The sequence below is a fragment of the Salvelinus fontinalis genome, chromosome 27, assembly GCF_029448725.1.
Source record: "Salvelinus fontinalis isolate EN_2023a chromosome 27, ASM2944872v1, whole genome shotgun sequence".
Classification (NCBI taxonomy): Eukaryota; Metazoa; Chordata; class Actinopteri; order Salmoniformes; family Salmonidae; genus Salvelinus; species Salvelinus fontinalis.
The window spans coordinates 10091621-10112529 of NC_074691.1; the positions used below are offsets into that span (position 1 = coordinate 10091621).

Sequence of the window (20909 nt, forward strand, 5' to 3'; positions counted from 1 at the left end):
CTCATTTACTGCCTTTGAAAAAAACATGGCTGACTTGCTTAAACAAATGTGGTTTCTACTGACAATTTAGATGTACAAACTATGGCATAAGGGGACAACAAGCGGATAAGAGACAATCCTTAATTTCGATTTAAGAGATTAATGAGCGAGCTAGGACAGACGTAGTCAATATAACCATTTGTTCAGCACTTTTGAAATGTACAGCGGTAGAATTCAGAACATGGGCCGTTCTTACAGTATTCTCCCTGTACACCAAGTCAGAACCATAGGATAAATAAAGGGGGATAAAAGCAGACGATGAAAGCTCTTACAATATTCAATGATTACATTTCTCTAAAACAGGCAATAGGCTACATGTGCACCATCAATTCAGAACAGTAGACTAAATTATGAGGGAGGAAAGGGACCAAATGATTAGGGTGAGGCACATGGAATACTAAAAGCTTACTACACAACATACACTTAGTATTACTTTCTTGGCTACAGTATACATATCTCCCTGGCATATTACATCATTTATGCAGCAGCATACAATACATTTTTTAGACTCACCTTGTTGTGCTGTGCTCACTTGAACAGGAAGGTGGCGCGGCGGTCCTTCTTGTGGGCTCTAGAAAGAGGCCCGAAATCCCGACTTGGAATTCAGAGTTGGATGACCAATTATTAATCCGAGTTCCCAGTTGTCTTGAACTTTCTGAAGTCTAAGATTTCCGAGTTTCCAGTTGTTTTGAACGCGGCAGAAATCATGCTGGATTGACAGCATGGCCAATGTATTCAAACTTTTCTGGCCCATGGCGTTACCCCTTTTTTCGTGATATCCAATTGGTAGTTACAATCTTGTCTCATTGCTGCAACTCCCCTACGAACTCGGCGAAGGTCAAAAGCCAAGCTGCACTACTTCTTGACACACTGCTCGCTTAACCCGGAAGCCAGCCACACCAATGTGTCGGAGGAAACATTGTCCAACTGACGATCAAAGTCCGCTTGCAGGAGCCAGGCCAGCCACAAGGAGTTGCTAGAGCACGATGAGACAAGGACATTCCGGCCAGCCAAACCCTCCCCTAACCCAGACGACACTGGGCCAATTGTGCACCGCCTCATCAGTCTCCCGGTCACAGCCGGCTGTGACAGCCTGGGATCAAACCCAAGGCTGCAGTGGCACTCATTGTTGAATTTGCGATTTCCAACTTGTTGTGTAATATTTATGTCCAATGGCCGGTGAGCACCGATACGTTTTATCTATAATTTCTCTTCATATGACAAGGATTGAAAAGGATTTGCCAGTAGATTGCTGACTTGATGCATGATGGTGACTGCTTGTGTAGTGGAAATTTCAGTTCTGAGAGAGACTTGGACAATTATTCAAACAATCATCTTTATTCAACATCGATTAATTATAGCAATAATGAAACCGTCGACCGCACATCCTAGGTTGTGTTGCCGAGAGCTTAACTGATAATGAAAAAACAGCGATCTTACATAGGCCCTAAATGCTCAGTCAGTCATTTCTACCGTTCCCATAAGCCACCTTGGTCCATCTCCTGGTTATATGCACGGGATGTTGTTTACCTTCCAACCCAGCTTAGTTTCCCAGATGCCAAGAAGATGAGACAATGAGACATTGTTCTAAACTATTCTAGGCCATCTCTACCTCGGGTCACACACAAACATCTAGTCTATAGAATGCCAGCTTTTAGAATTTTAGCACCAAGCTATTGTCAGCTCAAGCTATCCCTAGCAAAACCCATTTCATTAATCAGATGCCCAGACTAACTGCAGGAAGCTAGAGTTGACACCATAAAAACTCAGCATTAGCAGGCCAGTCTTACTCTTAGTTAAGTATATAACCGTTTACTATTATTAATATCAAACAAATCAGGTAAGTATATAATATTTCCCTGACACTTGTCTAGCTTGTTAGCTAAGATTTTGAAAGTATGATGTTGACATGATCAGTCCAATCAAAGCTACGATAGATATAACGTGATTTGACATCATTGTATCTGTGGCCAATAACCTTGAGCATTCTTGGATGGGCACTTCTAATGTAACTCTATGGCAGCACCCAAGGGGCTTGCATTTACGAGCTCTACCTATAGATTTTGCACTGACGTAGTGTCCCCATGAGTGACAGAACACTGAGCCAATCACGGTGCAACTATAGAACATTACCAACCCCGACGCTCCGTATTTTCCGCAGGCTGCCCCACCACCACAGAAAGCACTGAGCTAGCCTGAAACACCTGCATTTTGGAGCTGCATTATTCAAGAAAACAAAAAAGAGACCATGTTTGTATGCGGCTTTATTAACTCGGCTATTTTTTGGTACATTGTTTGCAAACTGATATGTGATATGTATTAATGCCAAAATAACATGCAAAACAGGCAAACACTATTATTTTTTATTGTTATTATTCGCCCCACCATTATTTGCCCCACCTTTTCTGAATGACGTGTCGCCACTGATTGTGTGTGTGCCATTCAGAGAGTGAATGGGAAAGACAAAATATTTAAGTCACTTTTGAATGGGGTACTGTAGTAGGTGCCAGGCCCACCAGTTTGTGTCAAGAACTGCCACGCTGCTGGGCTTTTCACGCTCAACAGTTTCCTGTGTGTATCAAGAATTGGTCGCCACCCAACGGACATCCAGCCAACTTGACACAACTGTGGGAAGCATTGGAGTCAACTCTTTTGCTTTTGACACCTTGTAGTCCATGCCCCGACGAATTGAGGATGTTCTGAGGGCAATCCCCCTTCTCCGACACACGTGTAAACATTGTACTGTAAATTGTTGAGTGCCTTCCTGTATTTATACTTATGCAACATCATTTTTTTAGAAATATATAATTTTTTTACCCCCCTTTTCTCATCTTGTCTCATCGCTGGAACTCCCCAACCCGCTCGGGAGGCGAAAGTCGAGTCATGCATCCTCCGCCAAACTGCTCTTCTTACCACCCGCCCGCTTAACTCAGAAGCCAGCCGCACCATGTGTATCCTTTGCATATGACACAATGAACATGAACTTGCTAGGCTTCCTCAGTCTATTAGGCAGTGTGTGGATGGCAGAGATTATTTACCCAGGTGTGCATCCATAAGCCCCTGATAAGATCTGGTGCTGTCATCGCTAGGCTAATGGCGAATGTCCCATCATATTTAGATAAAACACCCTGCTTGATTCATGGCTATTTTGTCTCTCTCTTGTGCCATATCATGGGCAATCTGCAAGATGATCAAGTGTTTGCTGACTGGAACAAATATTAAAATACCACAAAGGTGTGCGTGTGTGCATTATAAAGGCCCTCTCTATGTACCTTGAAACACGGCATATGCAGGCATGTCACCTATTAGATCCTGCCAACAAAAAATCCCTCTAGTATAAACCTGTGCCAGCGTGCCTTGTTTAGATGACATATCTGCCTAGGAATCATGCAGTCACGACACTGTTCTACAGAACTAAGCTCGTCTCCCCTGGATATCTGGATTAAGTTGTTTCCACTTGACAGCCTCTGCTTTAGCAGTGGCTGCCCAGTCTCTTAACTTGCTATAGTAGTGGGGAGCAGAGCCCAGTACATCCAAGAAACAGCATGTAGTGATAATGGAACTGAATTAGGCGGGTTGACGCAGCAGCAGTAGCTACCCTGGGGAGGTTGTGAATGTGCAGCACTGCTCATCTGGTGGTGTACCAGACAGACATCATCCTGTCGATGGTACGCTTTGCTTTACTGAGCACAGACTCAGCACAGAGCCAGCATGGCACAGCCGGTCCTCAAACCTTCCAGGCTCCAGAGCTGGAGAGGAGAGGGTGTATGGGCTAGTTAGATGTAAAGACAGCAGACTCTCCTCTTTGGGGAGTGGGTTGGGAGGCACATCTGTTGGGGGAGCCAGCTGCTCCAGAGCCCTCTCTCTTAGCAGGTGTTTCTGTCTGATGGGGCCCAGATTCCCCCATGAGGTAGAGAGGCAGCCAGAGGCACATGCGCCCCCCCCCCCCAATTTTATTTTTTATATATATCACAGGCCTTCTTCTATTAGCGTAACTACAAAGGTAAATCAGGCCTTCATACCTAATCTAGTTAGTTGTCAGTGTTTATAACGATGCAGGGTATCTAGTTAAAATACATCAAGGGAAAACATGATTGATGCAAATGCAGGTGGCTGTAGTTTGCAGAGATTTGTAAATGCAAACAGCCGTCTTTAATTGGAGGTGTGGTGCTCTCCTGTGCCTCGTTTGTAAATTACATTTCAGTCCCCTGTGGGATAGGTCACAGGAAGAGAACGAGACAATCCTTTGTCTTACCTCAGATGTGCGACGACTCTAATCTCAGTTTAGGGACGAGCGTCCGTAGGGGTGACGCCACCTCTCGGATAACAATGAGAGAGCCTGCGTTTGAATGTTGTGTGTGATATCTACCGTTTACATCGATAGACGAAATCAGGATGTATGCACGTCTCTTTATAATATTGTGCACATAAGGTGTATTTCATCAGGGTCTGGGGTCTATAGTCATTCATATTACATCTTCAGAAGGCGTGGGGAGATAAACAATGCAGAGATGGAGTGTAAATGCCACACTATACTGACTTTGCCTTGAGGGGAGAAGGCATAAACCTTGGTATCTCTCTCCCGCTCTGTCTCTAGGCTGTGAGTTTATTGCATCGGAGTTCTGTCTTATTTGTTGCTTCAAGGTCGCACCATAGTCAGCAGTAAAGCAGATATTGTCTTTTGAGTTCAGTGCAGTGATGCTGTTTATTATTTCATCCCACTGCTTCATTCCTTCCCTCATGTCTGGCCTTCATATGGAATATTCTAAAGGGATAGAATACACTCAGGACAACTTCTACTAATTAGTGCCTTTTATTATTGGTTAACTCTCATAATAGCTTTGCACACATGTATTGTGCAATATTTCCCCATTATTCTTTTATTGTCAAGGTGTTGGATCATGGCTAAATAGCAAGTTTCAAGTCTTGCCATAGATTTGTAAGCAGGTTTAATCTAACCTGTAACTTTGTCACTAAGGAATATTCACTGTCTTCTTGGTAAGCAACTCCAGTGTAGATTTGGCTTTGTGTCGTAGGTTATTGTCATGACTTGACTTTAACATTAATCTGAAGACTGTTATTTATCTAATTAACTATGTTTAATTGTTACCCGATTAACTTAATCATGTAACAATTAACTCATTGTGATCTGGGGCACCACGAGAGCCATTTCCCGAATTAAACTCTAAAAAGGTCTTTACCTATCACATCTATAAACAGTCTTATTAATAATAACCTCGTATCATATCATCATTCTGAACAGTCGTAACCTCCTTGCAAAAACCAGAGCCTTACTTATGATTCAGTACTATACACATGTTTATTTTTTACTAGCTAATTAAATGGGAACACAGGATAAACATACACACTCTGCACCGGTTATTGACTGGAGACGTAATACTCTGAAAACAGGTCCCTAGCGGAATGACAACATTGATGCTTGTGAAAGAAGAGATGGAGAGATAGAGAGAGGGACAGAGACACTTAAACTTCTTCTGGCTGCAAGCCCGAGGTCGGTACACTTATGACAACAGCCAGCTCAAGTGCAGGGCGCGAAATTCAAAATATATTTTTTAGAAATATTTAACTTTCACACATTAACAAGTCCAATACAGCATTTGAAAGATAAACATCTTGTGAATCCAGCCAACATGTCCGATTTTTAAAATGTTTTACAGCGAAAACACCACGTATATTTATGTTAGCTCACCACCAAATACAAAAAAGGACAGACATTTTTCACAGCACAGGTAGCATGCACAAAACCAACCTAACTAACCAAGAACCAACCAAACTAACCAAGAAACAACTTCATCAGATGACAGTCTTATAACATGTTATTCAATAAATCTATGTTTTGTTCGAAAAATGTGCATATTTGAGCTATAAATCAGTTTTACGTTGCAGCTACCATCACAGCTACCGTCAGAAATGGCACCGAAGCAGCCAGAGTAATTACAGACACCAACGTCAAATACCTAAATACTCATCATAAAACATTTCTGAAAAATACATGGTGTACAGCAAATGAAAGACAGGCATCTTGTGATTTCAGCCAATATTTCCGATTTCGTAACCTCTAACGAGCCTCAACCCCGGATCCGGGAGCACAAGATCTGTATCTTTCATTAGGTGTCTTGGACTTGTGATTTAATGATATTTAGATGCTACTATTTAATTGTGACGCTATGCTAGCGATGCTACTCAGTGTGGGGGGGTGGGGGGTGCTCCCGGACCCGGGGTAGATACCCGTGAAAGGTTAACATTGGTACATTCAGAAACTCCTCTCACTTAGAGTAACCATATACTTTGCACACGAAGCACTGCCCGCTTTGAGTAAGAAATCATGAATCTATTTGCCGGGGGTCTCTCGGTGAACAGGGCAGCCTTGGAAAGGGGGTTGGGCCTTTTCGGGCACGCTTGTAAGGCTCTGTCTGAAATGGTTCCATCAGGTCTTCTATTGTTCTTCTTTGAAGTTGTCTGGTATCCGGTGACTTGTCGTAAAATCCTGAACAGAACTACAGAGTTGACTTTTCTTTCATTCACTCTTGAAAAGGCTTCTTTGAAGATAGGCTAGCCAGACGTATCGATGGTTTGAGCAGAGTAACAGGATGGCTCTATTTAAATTCACTTTTGAAGAAACTTTACTTAGGACAGCTAATCAGCCGTATCAGTGATTGTCCAGGAGGTGTGTTTATCATCTCCACCTCGTGTTGAGATTCAAAGTTCAAACTTAAACGTGAAGCTTCAGCTTCACATCTTTCTGGTCTGGTATGTTCATTTCTTAACCCATAATTTATACAGTTTGCAGGAAAGGGACTGTTCCGGCAGGCTGGCACGCTCTCTGACCTCACTCAGGGACGGTGACTACTCACTGTGCAAAGTTATAAAAAACAAGCATCTCTTATAGCTTCTCAAATCACATCCCTCTTAACAAAAACACTTTCATCATTTTTCATATTACATGCACTACGCATAGTATGGAAACTTCATACATGTAGTGGGTATACTTTCCAAGTTACAATATTTACTTTATAAAAATGTTTATTACATCTCAAAATAACAAACAAATTGACATTAGTGTTCTATAAATCGCCTCTGACCATTCCCCAAGTTCTATGTTAGAAATATTGTTCCAGTATTCACTTTTGAACGTGTTAAGAGTTTCAGCAGGAAAAGCAGGTTTGTTTTGGAATATTTTTATTCAGTATATTTAGTATTCTTCTTTTCACTCTGTCATTTAAGTCATTATAATATTGTTGATTCATCCTCAGTTCTCTCCAATCACAGCCATTGAACTCTGTAGCTGTTTTAAAAATCACCAATGGCCTCATGGTGACATCCTTAAGCAATTTCCTTCCTGTCCTGCAGCTCAGTTCAGATGGACGACTGCATCTTTGATGTCTGGGTAGTTCAATACATCATCCACAGCATAATTATTAACTTGACCATGCTTAAATATATATTCAATGTCTGATTTGTTATTGCTACCAATCTACCAATTACTGCCCTTTGAGGCTTCCGAAAAACTCCCTGCTCTTTGCAGTTGAATCTGTGCTTGACATGTAATACTTGACTGAGGGACCTTACAGATGTTGTATGTATGGGGGACAGAGGAACGGGGTAGTCATTCAAAAGTATTGTCAACACCTATTATTTGACATAGAGTGAGTCCATGTAACTTATTATGTGATTTGTTTAGCCATAGTCTACTTCTGAACTCATTTAGGCTTGCCTAAACAAAGGGGGTGAATACTTATGCAACAATGGTTTTCACAGACTAAGTCAAATGATACAAGTGACTCATGATGAACGCCCCTCAAATGATACAAATACAACAGCCTGAGCCCACTGGACGTGAAACAACGATACAGATGGAACCACGTGCCATGTGATGTATTATCTGCAACACACTATTACAGCTGATTGTGAAATAGACACAAATTACTTATTCGAAATTTGTGACAGGCACACCAAAAAAATGCCCTTTTTGTGTGTATTACATGATCTTCTTTCTTCATAAAGCATTCATGTAAATTACACAAATTCCTATTTTTTTATGGCCAACATTAGCTAGGCTAGCTAGGTGGCCAACGTTAGTTAGGCTAGGGGATAAGGTTAGGGTTAGGTAACATACTAGCTAAGTAGTTAAATTAAGGTTAGGGTTAACGTTAAGGGTTAGGTTAAAGGGTTAGCCCATTCAAAGGCACTTAAATATTTTGTCTTGCCCATTCACCGTCTGAATGGCACACATACACAATGGGACACATACACTCAGCTGTCTCGAGGCTTAAAAATCCTTCTTTAACCAATCTCCTACCCTTCATCTACACTGATTTGAAATGGATTTAACAAGTGACATCAATAAGGGATCATCGCGTTCACCTAGACATTCTGTCATGGAAAGAGCAGCTGTTCCTATTGTTTTGTACACTGTGTATAATTCTGATATTAGCTTTCCGTTGTGTGCCTTAGGTCTTTACAGTATGTTGACAAAGCAGCAACAGACAGATTATTTTGATCTGTAAATCATAACATCCCAGTGTTTATGGTTTCTCTGGTGTCTCTTTCCCCCGTAGGACACGTTCTCTCGCTGCTGTGTCCGTCACATACAGCTGGAGTGTGAGGAGCGGGGTCCTCTCTAAGGACACGAACAGCACTTTTTAAGTTGACTTTGATGTTGAGATAAGCACCCTGACAGAATGCAGCACTGAGTAGACATACAGTATATGGTCTTTCACTGTCAGTGCTGTGTGGGGCGTCTGAGCTGACACACTGGACAGGGTGTGTGTGTGTGTGAGAGAGAGGGGGCGTGTCTACTCTGTGTACAGTGAGGGGCGGCGGCTGGGCTGGCTGCAGCCAGGGGCAGACTGAGGCATGCAGACACGCCGGTGCCAGAGGAGAGCTCAGGACAAAGGCACTGCAGCGTGCTGGTGATAAATAAAGTAGGTGTAATGTCACAAAATTGACAAATGGCTAAGAGGGGCTGATGGAAGGACGGGATGGAGGTTGGCTACAGAGAGAACAGCAGAATCATTCCCCGGTGCATAGGAATACAGATCAATACGGATAATATTAATTATAATTATAATAACCCCCCCCCCCCCCCCCCCAATCTCTTCCGTCCCTCCACGTTGTCCTCAAATGACATTACTGGGCATTACGGGGAACAATGGCGGGGAACAGCGCCTCAGTCTGTCTCCATTAAACTTCATTGGGATTTTTTAATTAACAAATCGACACTTAGAAATGTGAGAGAATGCAATAAAGTTTTTACATGAATGTGTACCGAATCAGATGAAGAGGATTAGAATTTGTTTGGCCTAAATCACTAGTCTTTTGCACCAGTTCATAGTAGCCGTCTGTCTACTGCACAATACCAGTCGTCTGTCCACTATGGAAGAACGACGTGACTATGTGCGTCAAGTAGACTGTGCCATGTCTAGTGGTAGTTACTCGGCTGCTCGGCACCTCGTCAGCAGTAGTGCCACAAATAAATGGCGGGAGGTAAATCACCCAACTCAATGGAATCGCCCCAAATGTAAGTGGATTTGGGGTCTAATATTCAGCTGTCACATTACATGAGCGTAACTCAAGATGGGACATGATTCAGAATATAATATACCAATTTGCTGCATGCCTCATGGGCGCGAACAATGACTTGTTTGAGGAAAAATGTGCCTACTGGAAATAGTTCCCCAGATCACTTCTCTGTGTGGACCATTACCATTTCTTAATGTTCCGCTCCATCCCATAGACATTCTGTTCCCCCATTTAATTCTGTTGAGTTAGAAGGCTGTGGAAATAAGAGAGTAGTTAGTCATAGGCTATATATTAACAAATGGATGATTTGAAGTGGAGAAAATGGTATTGGTCGGACATGTTTTGGATCTGGGACAATGTGTCTCTCTAGACAGTTCCTATGGCTTCCATGTGGTGTGACACTCCACAGCTGCTGACTACTGCTGCCACTGTTGGTCAGAAGAGGCTGGTGGGAGGAGCTATAGGAGGACGGGCTCAATGTAACGGCTGGAATGGAATCAATGGAACGGATTTAAACCCGTTGTTTCCGGGTAGTAGTAACCAGCCTGGTCAAAGGTAGTGCACTATACAGGGAATAGGGTGGCATTTGGGACAGAACCAGCAGCTTTATGGTCCTGCTCTGTGGGGCTCTTGGGGGACCAGAGAGTGGTTGAGAGGAGACGCCGGCTTGTCTAACAACGGCCAATCAGGTGTTCTACTATGAGCTCACGGACAAGCCACGGAAGTCCACCGAGACCAACTGCAGTACTGATCTATTTCTGGCACACCACCACAGGGCGATGTTCTGAGAATTAGAACAGCAGCGTAGCAGAGTGCACATCATGAGCAGAACATAGCGGGCACCTTAATAAGTCAACAAGATTATACGTCGTATCCATGTCTATAAGCACATGCTACAGTAACGAATATGAGGGCTTTTTCGTTCGTAGGATGCAATAGGCTATATGGAAATGGGTGTTATTATCAAGCCTTTGGATAGCAAACATTTACTCGGTTCAAATGTGCTTGGGGAAATATCATGTAAGCTTCTCCATGCTATTTACAATTGTAGGACAAATTGTGGTAATAACATATAATAGGCTTCATTTACAGCCTGACGGTGTGGTATGTTCAGAACTCATGTCAGTCAAAATAAATGTGAGAAACAAATAGCCTGCTCTCCAGCTTTTTGCATAAACATTCAAGAGGTAAGATGCGCCGAGACAGTTAAGGTCAGGAGCAGAGATGAGAGAAAATGGAAAAATGACTGAATAAAAGGTTATTTAACGGAGAACTGAAACATCAGAGTGCATTATTATGGATATCCATGCTTTGATGTAAAGTCTGACAGATAACTTTCACAAAGACTAGACTGCCCTGCATTAATATCAATGCCTTGTGTTGTCTGGTAAACTGCATATTGACTCGGCGTTAGAGCAAGACTTTTTGCTAAGAGTAAAATTGAGAAACTTAAAAGCATTTATTTTTTCTTGCCATAAACTTGCTTCCAGAATCTAGTAATACTCTCAAGGTGAAAGTGATTCCTTCTCAAACTTTCTATTGATGCTGCTGTTTATGTGTAGACAATTCCAATTTACTCTCGAAGGACCTGCCTGCTTAAAGGCATCGAACATATGTCAGTCTTTGTTTCCCTCTGTCACTGGTACCTGTACTCTCTCTACACGCCGATTGTTCAAACTTTAACTCTTTGTCTGCCAAGTCCTTCAAAAATAATATCTCTGAGGCTCATCTTGGTTTATTTAGGTCACATTGTGTGAGTCTTCTACTCGATTGTCTTGAGACTATTGAGCTCCTAATTTAGCTTATGAAGGCTATAGGCTATATATAATAATAAAATGTTATATATAATAATAGAATGTTGACTGTTTATGCTGATGCGGTGGGGGCTTCATAGAAAAAACACCACCTCTTGATGACCTAAATGTAACATGCCTTGATAAGCGCAAACACAGTTCTGTAGCTTTTCACAAATGGCAGAGTCAAGAATACTTGTCTGAAAGGCAATTTACTATACATTACCCTAATCTGAAACTAATTTGACCAGAAGTCTCTCAGACATCTTTTCAGTGCTAAAATGAGTCTGGGTTCATGTGAAAAAGGCAATTAATTCAGACATGATAAGCTCAGTGTGGATTCAACAGCCAGGGCGATTAGAAGGAATTAAAATACGTCAGTATTTAGTAAGAGTACCAGAGATGGGAGTAGTAGAGAGATGTTTCCCATAGAATTCCTACATAGAGTCAAATGTACGTTCAACTTTGCCGCCTCTTACCAGGGAAGACGTAGTAGTCGGGAGTGAAGGGACATCCTTAATTCTAAGGGAGTACATTAAATGTACTCTAAAAGTAGAGGTCGGGACTTTTAAAAACAGTACATTGATTTGGACCGAGTCTACTTCAGCATTGTAAGTACCCGGCATTGTTCTGCCAATGACACCCTGTATAAATCAAAGAGCCATCGAAATGAAAGCACTCTAGGAGATCTGTGAATTGCTCCCCAGCCTCACAGAGATACCGCCTTTAATGAAAAACATTTCATTTCCAAATGGGAATCCACAAACAAGGGGACTGGACGGGCCCTCTGGCTAAATGGGTTTATTCTCCTGTATTGTTAGACTGCTAAAATTCCAATTGCTTGGCTAGTATCCATTTAGAGGCCAGGGAAAGGCAATATTACTTATTTTCTAGTTACAGCAAGAGTCAAAGGCCCACTCCGCATGCCTGTTATATGTTATATTATCTTCCTTGTATTGTATTAGGGATGATATCAGCCATATACTAATAGGTTTTGGTGTCTTGGATCTCTCGGTTCACGGGGCCAGGGGAAATATTCAAGGCTGTGGATGGGGTAAGTTAGTGGTTATTCTTTAGGGAGAAACTGGGCTTCCATTTGCTGATTTTAACAGTAGTTGCAAATACTTTCTATTGTAAAGCCTACCTACAAACAGAAGCATGATGCAGTCCTGCAAAACTGCATCTCTCTCTCTCTCTAGATTCAAATGACAATAGCCTGCCCACCTTTGAAAAGCAGTGTTCTACTACTCCCTCATATAACTTGTGTTTAACGACACGTCCGACAACCAATGACGGCCACTAGTATGCTTAACCTGGGCCAGAATGAAAGAAGTGAACTGATGAGGGAAAAATACTCCAGTCATGTCAGTGAGTAGATTGATGTCATTCTTATATAATGAAACACTGCCCCCTCTTGGTTTAACAGAGGAACAGGTTTTTGTTTTCCTTCATTGAAGGTCAAACGAATGATGTACTTGATGAAGATAGGGTATTTTTCTTTTGTATGCTAATCACAACAAGGGAAACGTCCTGAGACAGATTAGGTTATTGATGATCTTACACAATTAGCATCAACAGTAAGATCTCTGGTGATTGGCTGTTCAGTGCTTGTCATGGAAGCTCTACACTAGACAGAGAAAGGGAAAGGGGGATACCCACTAGTCAGTTGTACAACTGAAATGTATTCAACTGAACTGTGTCTTCCGCATTTAACCCAACTCCTCTAAAGACCAGAGAGACACCTTAATTACATTTCTTTCCTTTCTGAAATAAAAAAAACCACACACGTTGTAATTACTTGGAATTGTTCTAGGGGATTGAGGTCAGGTTGTTCTGTTTCCTTTGATCATTATTGTTTTGTTCAAATGCAGCAGCTTCATACGCAGATGCTTTATTTTCATACAACATAATTTTCTTTATATTTGATTTATTTTTGTACTTTTCCCCCCCTTTTTCTCCCCAATTGGTAGTTAGTCTTGTCCCATCGCTGTAACTCCCGTGCGTCCTCCGAAACACGACCCTGCCAAGCCGCACTGCTTCTTGACACACTGCTCGCTTAACCCGGAAGCCAGCCGCACCAATGTGTCGGAGGAAACACCGTACAACTGGTGACTGAAGTCAGCGTGCATTGCGCCCGGCCCGCCACAAGGAGTCACTAGAGCGCGATGGGGTAAGGACATCCTGGTCGGCCAAACCCTCCCCTAACCCGGAAGACGCAGGGCCAATTGTGGACCGCCTCATGGGTCTCCCGGTCACGGCTGGCTGCGACACAGCCCGGGATCAAACCCGGATCTGTAGTGATGCCTCTAGGACTGCGATGCAGTGCCTTAGACCGTTGCGCCCCTCGGGAGGCCACAACATGATTTTCACACAGCACACATTATGAACGGAGTTGAAAATTGAGATCGCAACATCAAAGGAGGTCATTTCTATCCTGTTTGAACAAAAATATAAACCCAACATAAACGTAAAGTGTTGGTCCCATGTTTCATGATCTGAAATAAAAGATCGCAGAAATTGACCATAACCACAATGAAAATATATCACATTGGGCCCCACCACCACTGCGCAATTGCTGTAACCACACACCTCCAAAACCCAATCGACCCATTCAAAGCTTTAAATAACTCTACCTTTGCAGGCTTGCAACTCTCGTAATCCAATATTTACTGTACGATATTTACTGACAGTAAGCTGTGAAAATACAACACTGTGCAGACATGCATGCAACATTCTGCATACAGTGAAATTCACTATTTGATGCAAGACTGATACCCTCTATAAGAAATGTGCTAAAGGCCATATTTTACAGTCTAAATGTCATTTTAATGGTACAATTCTTGAACGGAAAATTCTCTTAACACTAATGAATAACTTAAAATAAATATAACTTAAATATACATTAACCTCTTCAATTAAAATAAATGAGCATTATCATCTGTAGAATGATATGACAAACAAAATAATAAAATCCGTAGCAGATTTTTGAACTAAGTATACATACTAACTAGACAATAAGCAGCTGTAAAAGTGGAAATGGAAAACAAAATGGAAATGAAAAGTCCTGATGGTGGCGCTAGAGCAAAGGTCAAGAGGTCACCAAATCAATAGGCTTCTTCCACTTGGGGTCTTGATTGTGCACAACACATTTTATGGCAATCCAGCCATTACTATGCGATATATCTTGTTCTCAGTCTGTTCTCAGTCTTGTTGTCAGCCTGTGGGAATCATGTGTGTAGTGATCCAATATCCATAGCCATGACATTTAACAGTTATCACTGGCCCTTGCTCAACCTTACTCACCAAGAGCCCAGTGGCGATCCTTCTCGCTAGCAAAGTCACTGATCAAGTCTTTGAAGTCCAGCTTTCTAGCTAACTGACTTTCAATGGACAACATGGCAAGACTACAAAGTCTGTCCTGCGACATAGTGGACCTCAAATAGTTTTTAAAATCAGTTTTAGCTTACTGAAAGCTCTCTCGCCACCAGCAACAGTCACAGGCAGTGTGCAAAATGTACATAAAGCAATGCACACTTTTCCAAAAATGCTTTGCAGCAGCATCTTACAAATTGCAATCAGGAGACCAAGAGGGGACAAGTTAGGGGGGAAAGTGTCAGCATATACAGTGTTCAGGTGTCTTCATTTTGAAACTCAGGTGTAAGATCTCTGGAATACTTCATGATCAGTGGTTGGTACACAGAAGGGACTTTATCCTCACTAATCTGCCCAACTTTCAGAACAGCAGAAAATGATTCTACAATTTTTGCAGTGGTGTGGAACCTAGTGTCCAATTCACTTATGATGTTGTCCATAGCAGTAAAAACACTGTGTTCCGAAACACCATTGCTGCACTGTCCTGAGCTGTCTCCTCTTGAGAGATCTCATCATGGAATCTCTTCCTTTTCCTCTGGCGGGCGGCTGTGTTCCTTGCTAAATTGAGGTGCAACATCCATTTGCGTAGCAATCAGTGTTGCCTCAGACAGGAGAGACTCCCATCCATCTCTAAGAGACTGAGCTGCATCTGTTGGGCCTGGCACCAGACAGGGGCAGGGACAACTGATTTAGTATGAATAGCTTGCTAAAAGTTTGCCTGCATTGATTAAATGTCAGCTAAAATAGGAGCGAAATGTAAACACTCAGAATTTTCTGTGAATATATTAAGTAACTAATGTTAGGCAACTTTTGCTCCCCTATTTCACTATGGACTAAGCCAACCGGTTCATTTCCACCACTCATGGACTACACCCACCTACTTCAATGAAAAATTGGGTAACATACAGCCATTTATTTTCTCTCTCCTGTCTTTCTTTTCTTTCTTTTCGTTTTTGGAAGCCAGATTTTTCTTTAGGAAGCTGAGACATGATGCCCCACCGGCACTCCTCACACGCAATTCACTGCTAGCAAGTACCGTTCTCGCATGGTTTGTGGGCAGGACTGAACCATTTCATGTAAATAGAGGGGGGTTGGGCAATACAGAGGCTCTCTGGATGTTTACGTTTTGCCAAAAACAAGAAAAGAAAAAGAAACCGTTAGTTTTATTAGTACTTTGTACATAAAATATTATATTAAATGATAGGTTAATAATTTAATATTTAAAGAAAAGTACCTAATGTTCTAATACATTTTTAGGCCCCTGTCAGTCACAGACCCTTAGAATCCCCCCCCCCCCCCCCCCATACGGCGCCCCTGGTTGTGCACAAATGTGTTTACATCCCTTTTAGTGAGTTTCTCCTTTGCCAAGATAATCCATCCACCTGACAGTTGTGGCATATCAAAAAGCTGATTAAACAGCATGATAATTACAGTAACAGTTAACTCTAAAACGTGCCGTTTTGTCACACGACACAATGCCACAGATGTCTCAAGTTTTGAGGGAGCATGTAATTGGCATTCTGACTGCAGGAATGTTCACCAAAGCTGTTGCCAGAGTAGTAAATGCTAATTTATCTACCATAAGCCACCTCCAACGTCGTTTTAGAGAATTTAGCAGTATGTCCAACCGGCCTCACAACAGCAGACCACGTGTATGCCGTCGTGTGGGCGAGCGGTTTGCTGATGTCAACGTTGTGAACAGAGTGTCCCATGGTGGCGGTGGGGTTATGGTATGGGCAGGCATAAACTATGGACAATGAACACAATTGCATTTTATCAATGGCACTTTGAATACACAGAGATACTGTGATGAGATCCTGAGGCCCATTGTGAGGCCTATTTTTGTAAGATATCTATGACCAACATATGCATATCTGTATTCCCAGTCATGTGAAATCCATAGATTAGGGCCTAATTAATTTATTTAAATTGACTGATATCCTCATACAAACTGCAACTCTGTAAAATCAATGAAATTATTGCATGTTGTGTTTATATTTTTGTTTTGTATACATTCATGAGGCACCGACTCGTGTATTCTAGACTGTGGGTTTTCCTTTGCAAAAGGCTACATACAGCACCTCAGAAACTTTATGATTGAATTGGAGCCACAGTAATCTAGAGACCAAATCATAATCTAGGCCCTATCTAATTAATATATATTCCTTAATTAACGGCTGAAGGCTTGTCTGGGACCAAACTATGCCGTCATCCCTTTTGTGAGAATAAAAAGTGTCTGGTGGAAGAATTCTGTATTCTGCATGTACACTGACTCAATGAAAATGATACCATTATAAAAGATTAAACCGTTTTCAAAAAAAGAAAGAAAATGATACCATGATGAGGCTCTCACCAAGTGGGTCTGCCTGTCATACATTTGATCAAATCCGATCCGAGTTAGCTGGCAGAAACAATGAAATAAATAAAGGGTGGGTATGACTGAGGAAGGCAGACGTCTGCTCTAATGACAATGCAGCATTTTACAGGATCCTGTGAGGGTGGCTTAATCACTTGTAAGGCTTGATTGAGTGTATGTTAATAAACATTAGACTGCCAGTGATTAGTGGTTTATGTGCTCTGCTCTCCCTTCCCCAGGCTGAAGACGCAGTCCTGAAGATTGATGGAGGGCCATGCTATTCAAACAGCAGGCGTTGCTGAGACAGAAGCTCTTTGTGCTGGGCAGCCTTGCTATCGGGAGTCTCCTCTATCTAGTGGCCAGGGTTGGGAGCTTGGATAGGTATGTCGGTTGGTGCCCATAGTAGCTAACACATTTCGCTTTCGGTCTGAAAGCAAGCACTGTTGAATGTTAAGTACAGAATGTCTCTCTCTGTGTTTTCCCCTCCTCCAGGCTGCAGCCTATTTGCCCCATAGAGAGCAGACTGGGCCCTCCTCACCTGCCGGAGCAGATCCCTCTCCGGACCCTGCAGTATAAGCGTGGTCTGCTCCACGAGCTCCGCAAGGGCAATGCCACCAAAGAGCAGATCCGCCTGCACAACCTGGTGCAGCAGCTGCCCCGGGCCATCATTATCGGGGTGCGCAAGGGGGGCACGCGCGCCCTGCTGGAGATGCTCAACCTGCACCCGGCGGTGGTCAAGGCCTCGCAGGAGATCCACTTCTTTGACAACGACCAGAACTACGCCCGGGGCATCGACTGGTACCGGGAGAAGATGCCCTTCTCCTTCCCCCATCAGATCACCATTGAGAAGAGCCCCGCCTACTTCATCACAGAGGAGGTCCCGGAACGCATCTTCAAGATGAACTCCTCCATCAAGCTGCTGATCATCGTGCGCGAGCCCACCACCAGAGCTGTGTCTGACTACACACAGGTGCTGGAGGGCAAGGAGCGCAAGAACAAGACCTACCACAAGTTTGAGAAGCTGGCCATCGACGGCAACACGTGTGAGGTGAACACAAAGTATAAGGCTGTACGGACCAGCATTTACACCAAGCACTTGGAGCGCTGGCTGAAGTACTTCCCTGTGGAACAATTCCACATTGTGGACGGGGACCGTCTGATCACGGACCCGTTGCCGGAGCTGCAGCTCGTCGAGCGCTTCCTCAACCTCCCGTCCAGGATCAGCCACTATAATCTGTACTTCAATGCCACCAGGGGATTCTACTGCCTGCGATTTAACATTGTCTTCAACAAGTGCCTGGCAGGCAGCAAGGGGCGCATCCACCCTGAGGTGGACCCTTCGGTCGTGGCCAAACTGAGGAAGTTCTTCCACCCCTTCAATCAGAAGTTTTATCAGATCACTGGCAGGACATTCAACTGGCCCTGAGAAACGAAGGGAAGGTCTATATAAATGTGTTAACTAAAGTTGTTCTGTTGACATTTTCAAGATGTCAACCTCAAAAATATTAAAGGATATTAAAAAGCACTTTGATTGAATTTAACACCTATGAGAATGACAATGTGACCAAATATGTAACGGAATCAATGTATGTTTGTTTGTAAATATGTAAGGGGGTGGAGGAAAAATGGTTTGTGAGTTACAAAACAATTCAGTTTAATGCGCCTGATCTTCATGTGTAATAGTTCACCTGTTTGACACTTTTCCCCATTTATAAACTCATAATTTTGCCATCTTTCACAGGTTGACATTTATTGGGTTGAGTCTTGTCCTTGAGGCAGAACTGAACGATTTCCGCTATATGGGCCAGTTGCAAAGTCGAAATTCGCTATATTGTAAAAAAATATTTATTTAAGATTAGGGTTGGCAGTATGGTTAGGGTTAAGGTTAGGTTTAAAATCTGATTGTATGGCTTTGTGGCTGTGCCAGCTAGTGACCACACTGCAGAGCTGCCTCCAGAACAAGTTTCATGACAAAAAAAACACTAACCTGCTCATCTCTCAGCCAATACTGAATGAAGGGTGTACTCTCAAATGTGAGATAGACATTAGATTATTTTAAGAACGATGTGGCTTTTAAAAGAAGACTTGTCAGTCGACACACACATTTTACCGATTTGAAAGCGTTGATAAACCTATACGTGTGACAATGTTTCATATTAAAACAACCTTGACGAAGACGTAAGCCCACATGTTCTTACAGTTTTGAATGTGATAGTCATGCATTTATTTCCCTCTCATTTAGATGTTGTTTTATATGTGCAATGGACTTTTTTTTTAAATGTATTCCAGTATCATTCTTAAAACATTATTCCAGTACCATTCTTTAAACCTTTATTTGTTTCTGTTGTTTATTCATGTTCTCCACTACCATGAAGCGCTTGTATCTGTAATATAACTCCGAAATCTAGGAGATTCCCAAGAGGGAATAGGAGCATAGCATTTCGCACCAAATTCTGACTCAGATAAAAATGTGGTCTTGTATGTCAAGCATTTAAATGTTGCGTAAGGGATTTGAGTGGCAACTTTGTCCCCGTCCCCCTCCCCAGTATTGAAATTGTTTGTCATTGCCCTTGGCCAAAAGCCATTGTAAAAAGTTATTTGTTAGTTACTGTCAAACCATCTAATGCTTATTCTACTACAATTACCAGATTTGTTTTATGTGCAAATAGCCACGCTGTATCATAAGTGTATTGTTCTGTAACAAAAAAAAAGGATTTCATTAAAATAACATTTAAACATGTCAACTGAGTATTCTTTTCTGTTTTGTCTCGTAATTTATCTTGGGGTTTAAAGACACTTCCTTGATGCTTTCATTTTCACTAAGTACTGGGTCATTCTATTGAGTCTGTCATTTGAATTAAATCATAATTGGAAACGTACTTCCTGGTACCTTCATTAATTGCCCACAGCTCAGCAAATACATATTTCCATGTATCTTATTATTAGAGGGTCAATATAAAATAAAAGGTGGTATTCTCTGATCTGTTGCACTACAGGAACAGCTGCTCAGTCACAGACTAGCTGCTGAGATGGTTCAATGTCTAAATTCCATACCTTGAGTGCTGACTTGTTTTGACTGTATTTGAGTCGGGCTGTGTGGAGAGTCTAGTCTAAGTAAATAATGACACCTGCTGTGCAGTTGAATGTGATGTGAATCTTCTAGGAATGCAGTGGCAATAGACTCAATGCCCTGTCTCGCACAAAAGTCTGAGCAGGTTGTTCATCCTCAGTGCAATAACGAAGAGGCTTATAATTTGGAGAGACACTTAGTCCACTTAGTCTGCCGATCTTCAGCCTTTTTGGGGATGGTTTTCTATGACATGCCACGGTCCTTCATCTCCTCATCTCCTCCACGGTTCATGAGCAAGTTTCATTTGGAGAGACAACAGTGATACATGATTAGTATCTTCTCAACGCCTCTGTAAGAAGAGAGACTAGAAAATAATCTGGTTGGGCAATGACAGCCGGATGAGTTTAATAATCATTTAGTGACTGGAGGAATGTGATGTGACAAATGCTAGCCTACTTTATCAACTTAATACACAGCATAGACTAGCATCAACAAACATTAAATTAAGTGCAGGAAACAAAAAACATTCAAAGGCTCTATTTTCTGTAATGTATTATCATTGCCAGATTGTTCAGTGTAAAGATGATCTGCATCACATGGTTTAGAGGCCCAAGACTCTTATATGAGTTTTATACACATCCGCAAGGTCAGGCAAGAAGGAAAACATCTATATTGTAATGAAACAGGCAGGGAGCGGGTTTCGAACCCTCGACCTTCTGGCCCGAGGTCCGGCGCG

The 20909-nt window shown here is 42.3% G+C and overlaps 1 protein-coding gene across 3 annotated transcripts in view; it reads left to right on the forward strand.

The window, feature by feature from the left end:
* LOC129824998 (heparan sulfate glucosamine 3-O-sulfotransferase 5) overlaps nt 1-19847 on the forward strand; it is a 70947-nt gene extending 51100 nt beyond the window's left edge. For all 3 annotated transcript variants that reach the window (XM_055884626.1, XM_055884625.1, XM_055884623.1), the window contains 2 exons: nt 17343-17484; nt 17596-19847. In XM_055884626.1, coding sequence (XP_055740601.1) covers nt 17378-17484; nt 17596-18529 — 1041 coding nt within the window. In that variant the 5' untranslated portion in view covers nt 17343-17377 and the 3' untranslated portion in view covers nt 18530-19847. The remainder of the gene's footprint in view (nt 1-17342; nt 17485-17595) is intronic.
* Nucleotides 19848-20909: the final 1062 nt, after the last annotated feature.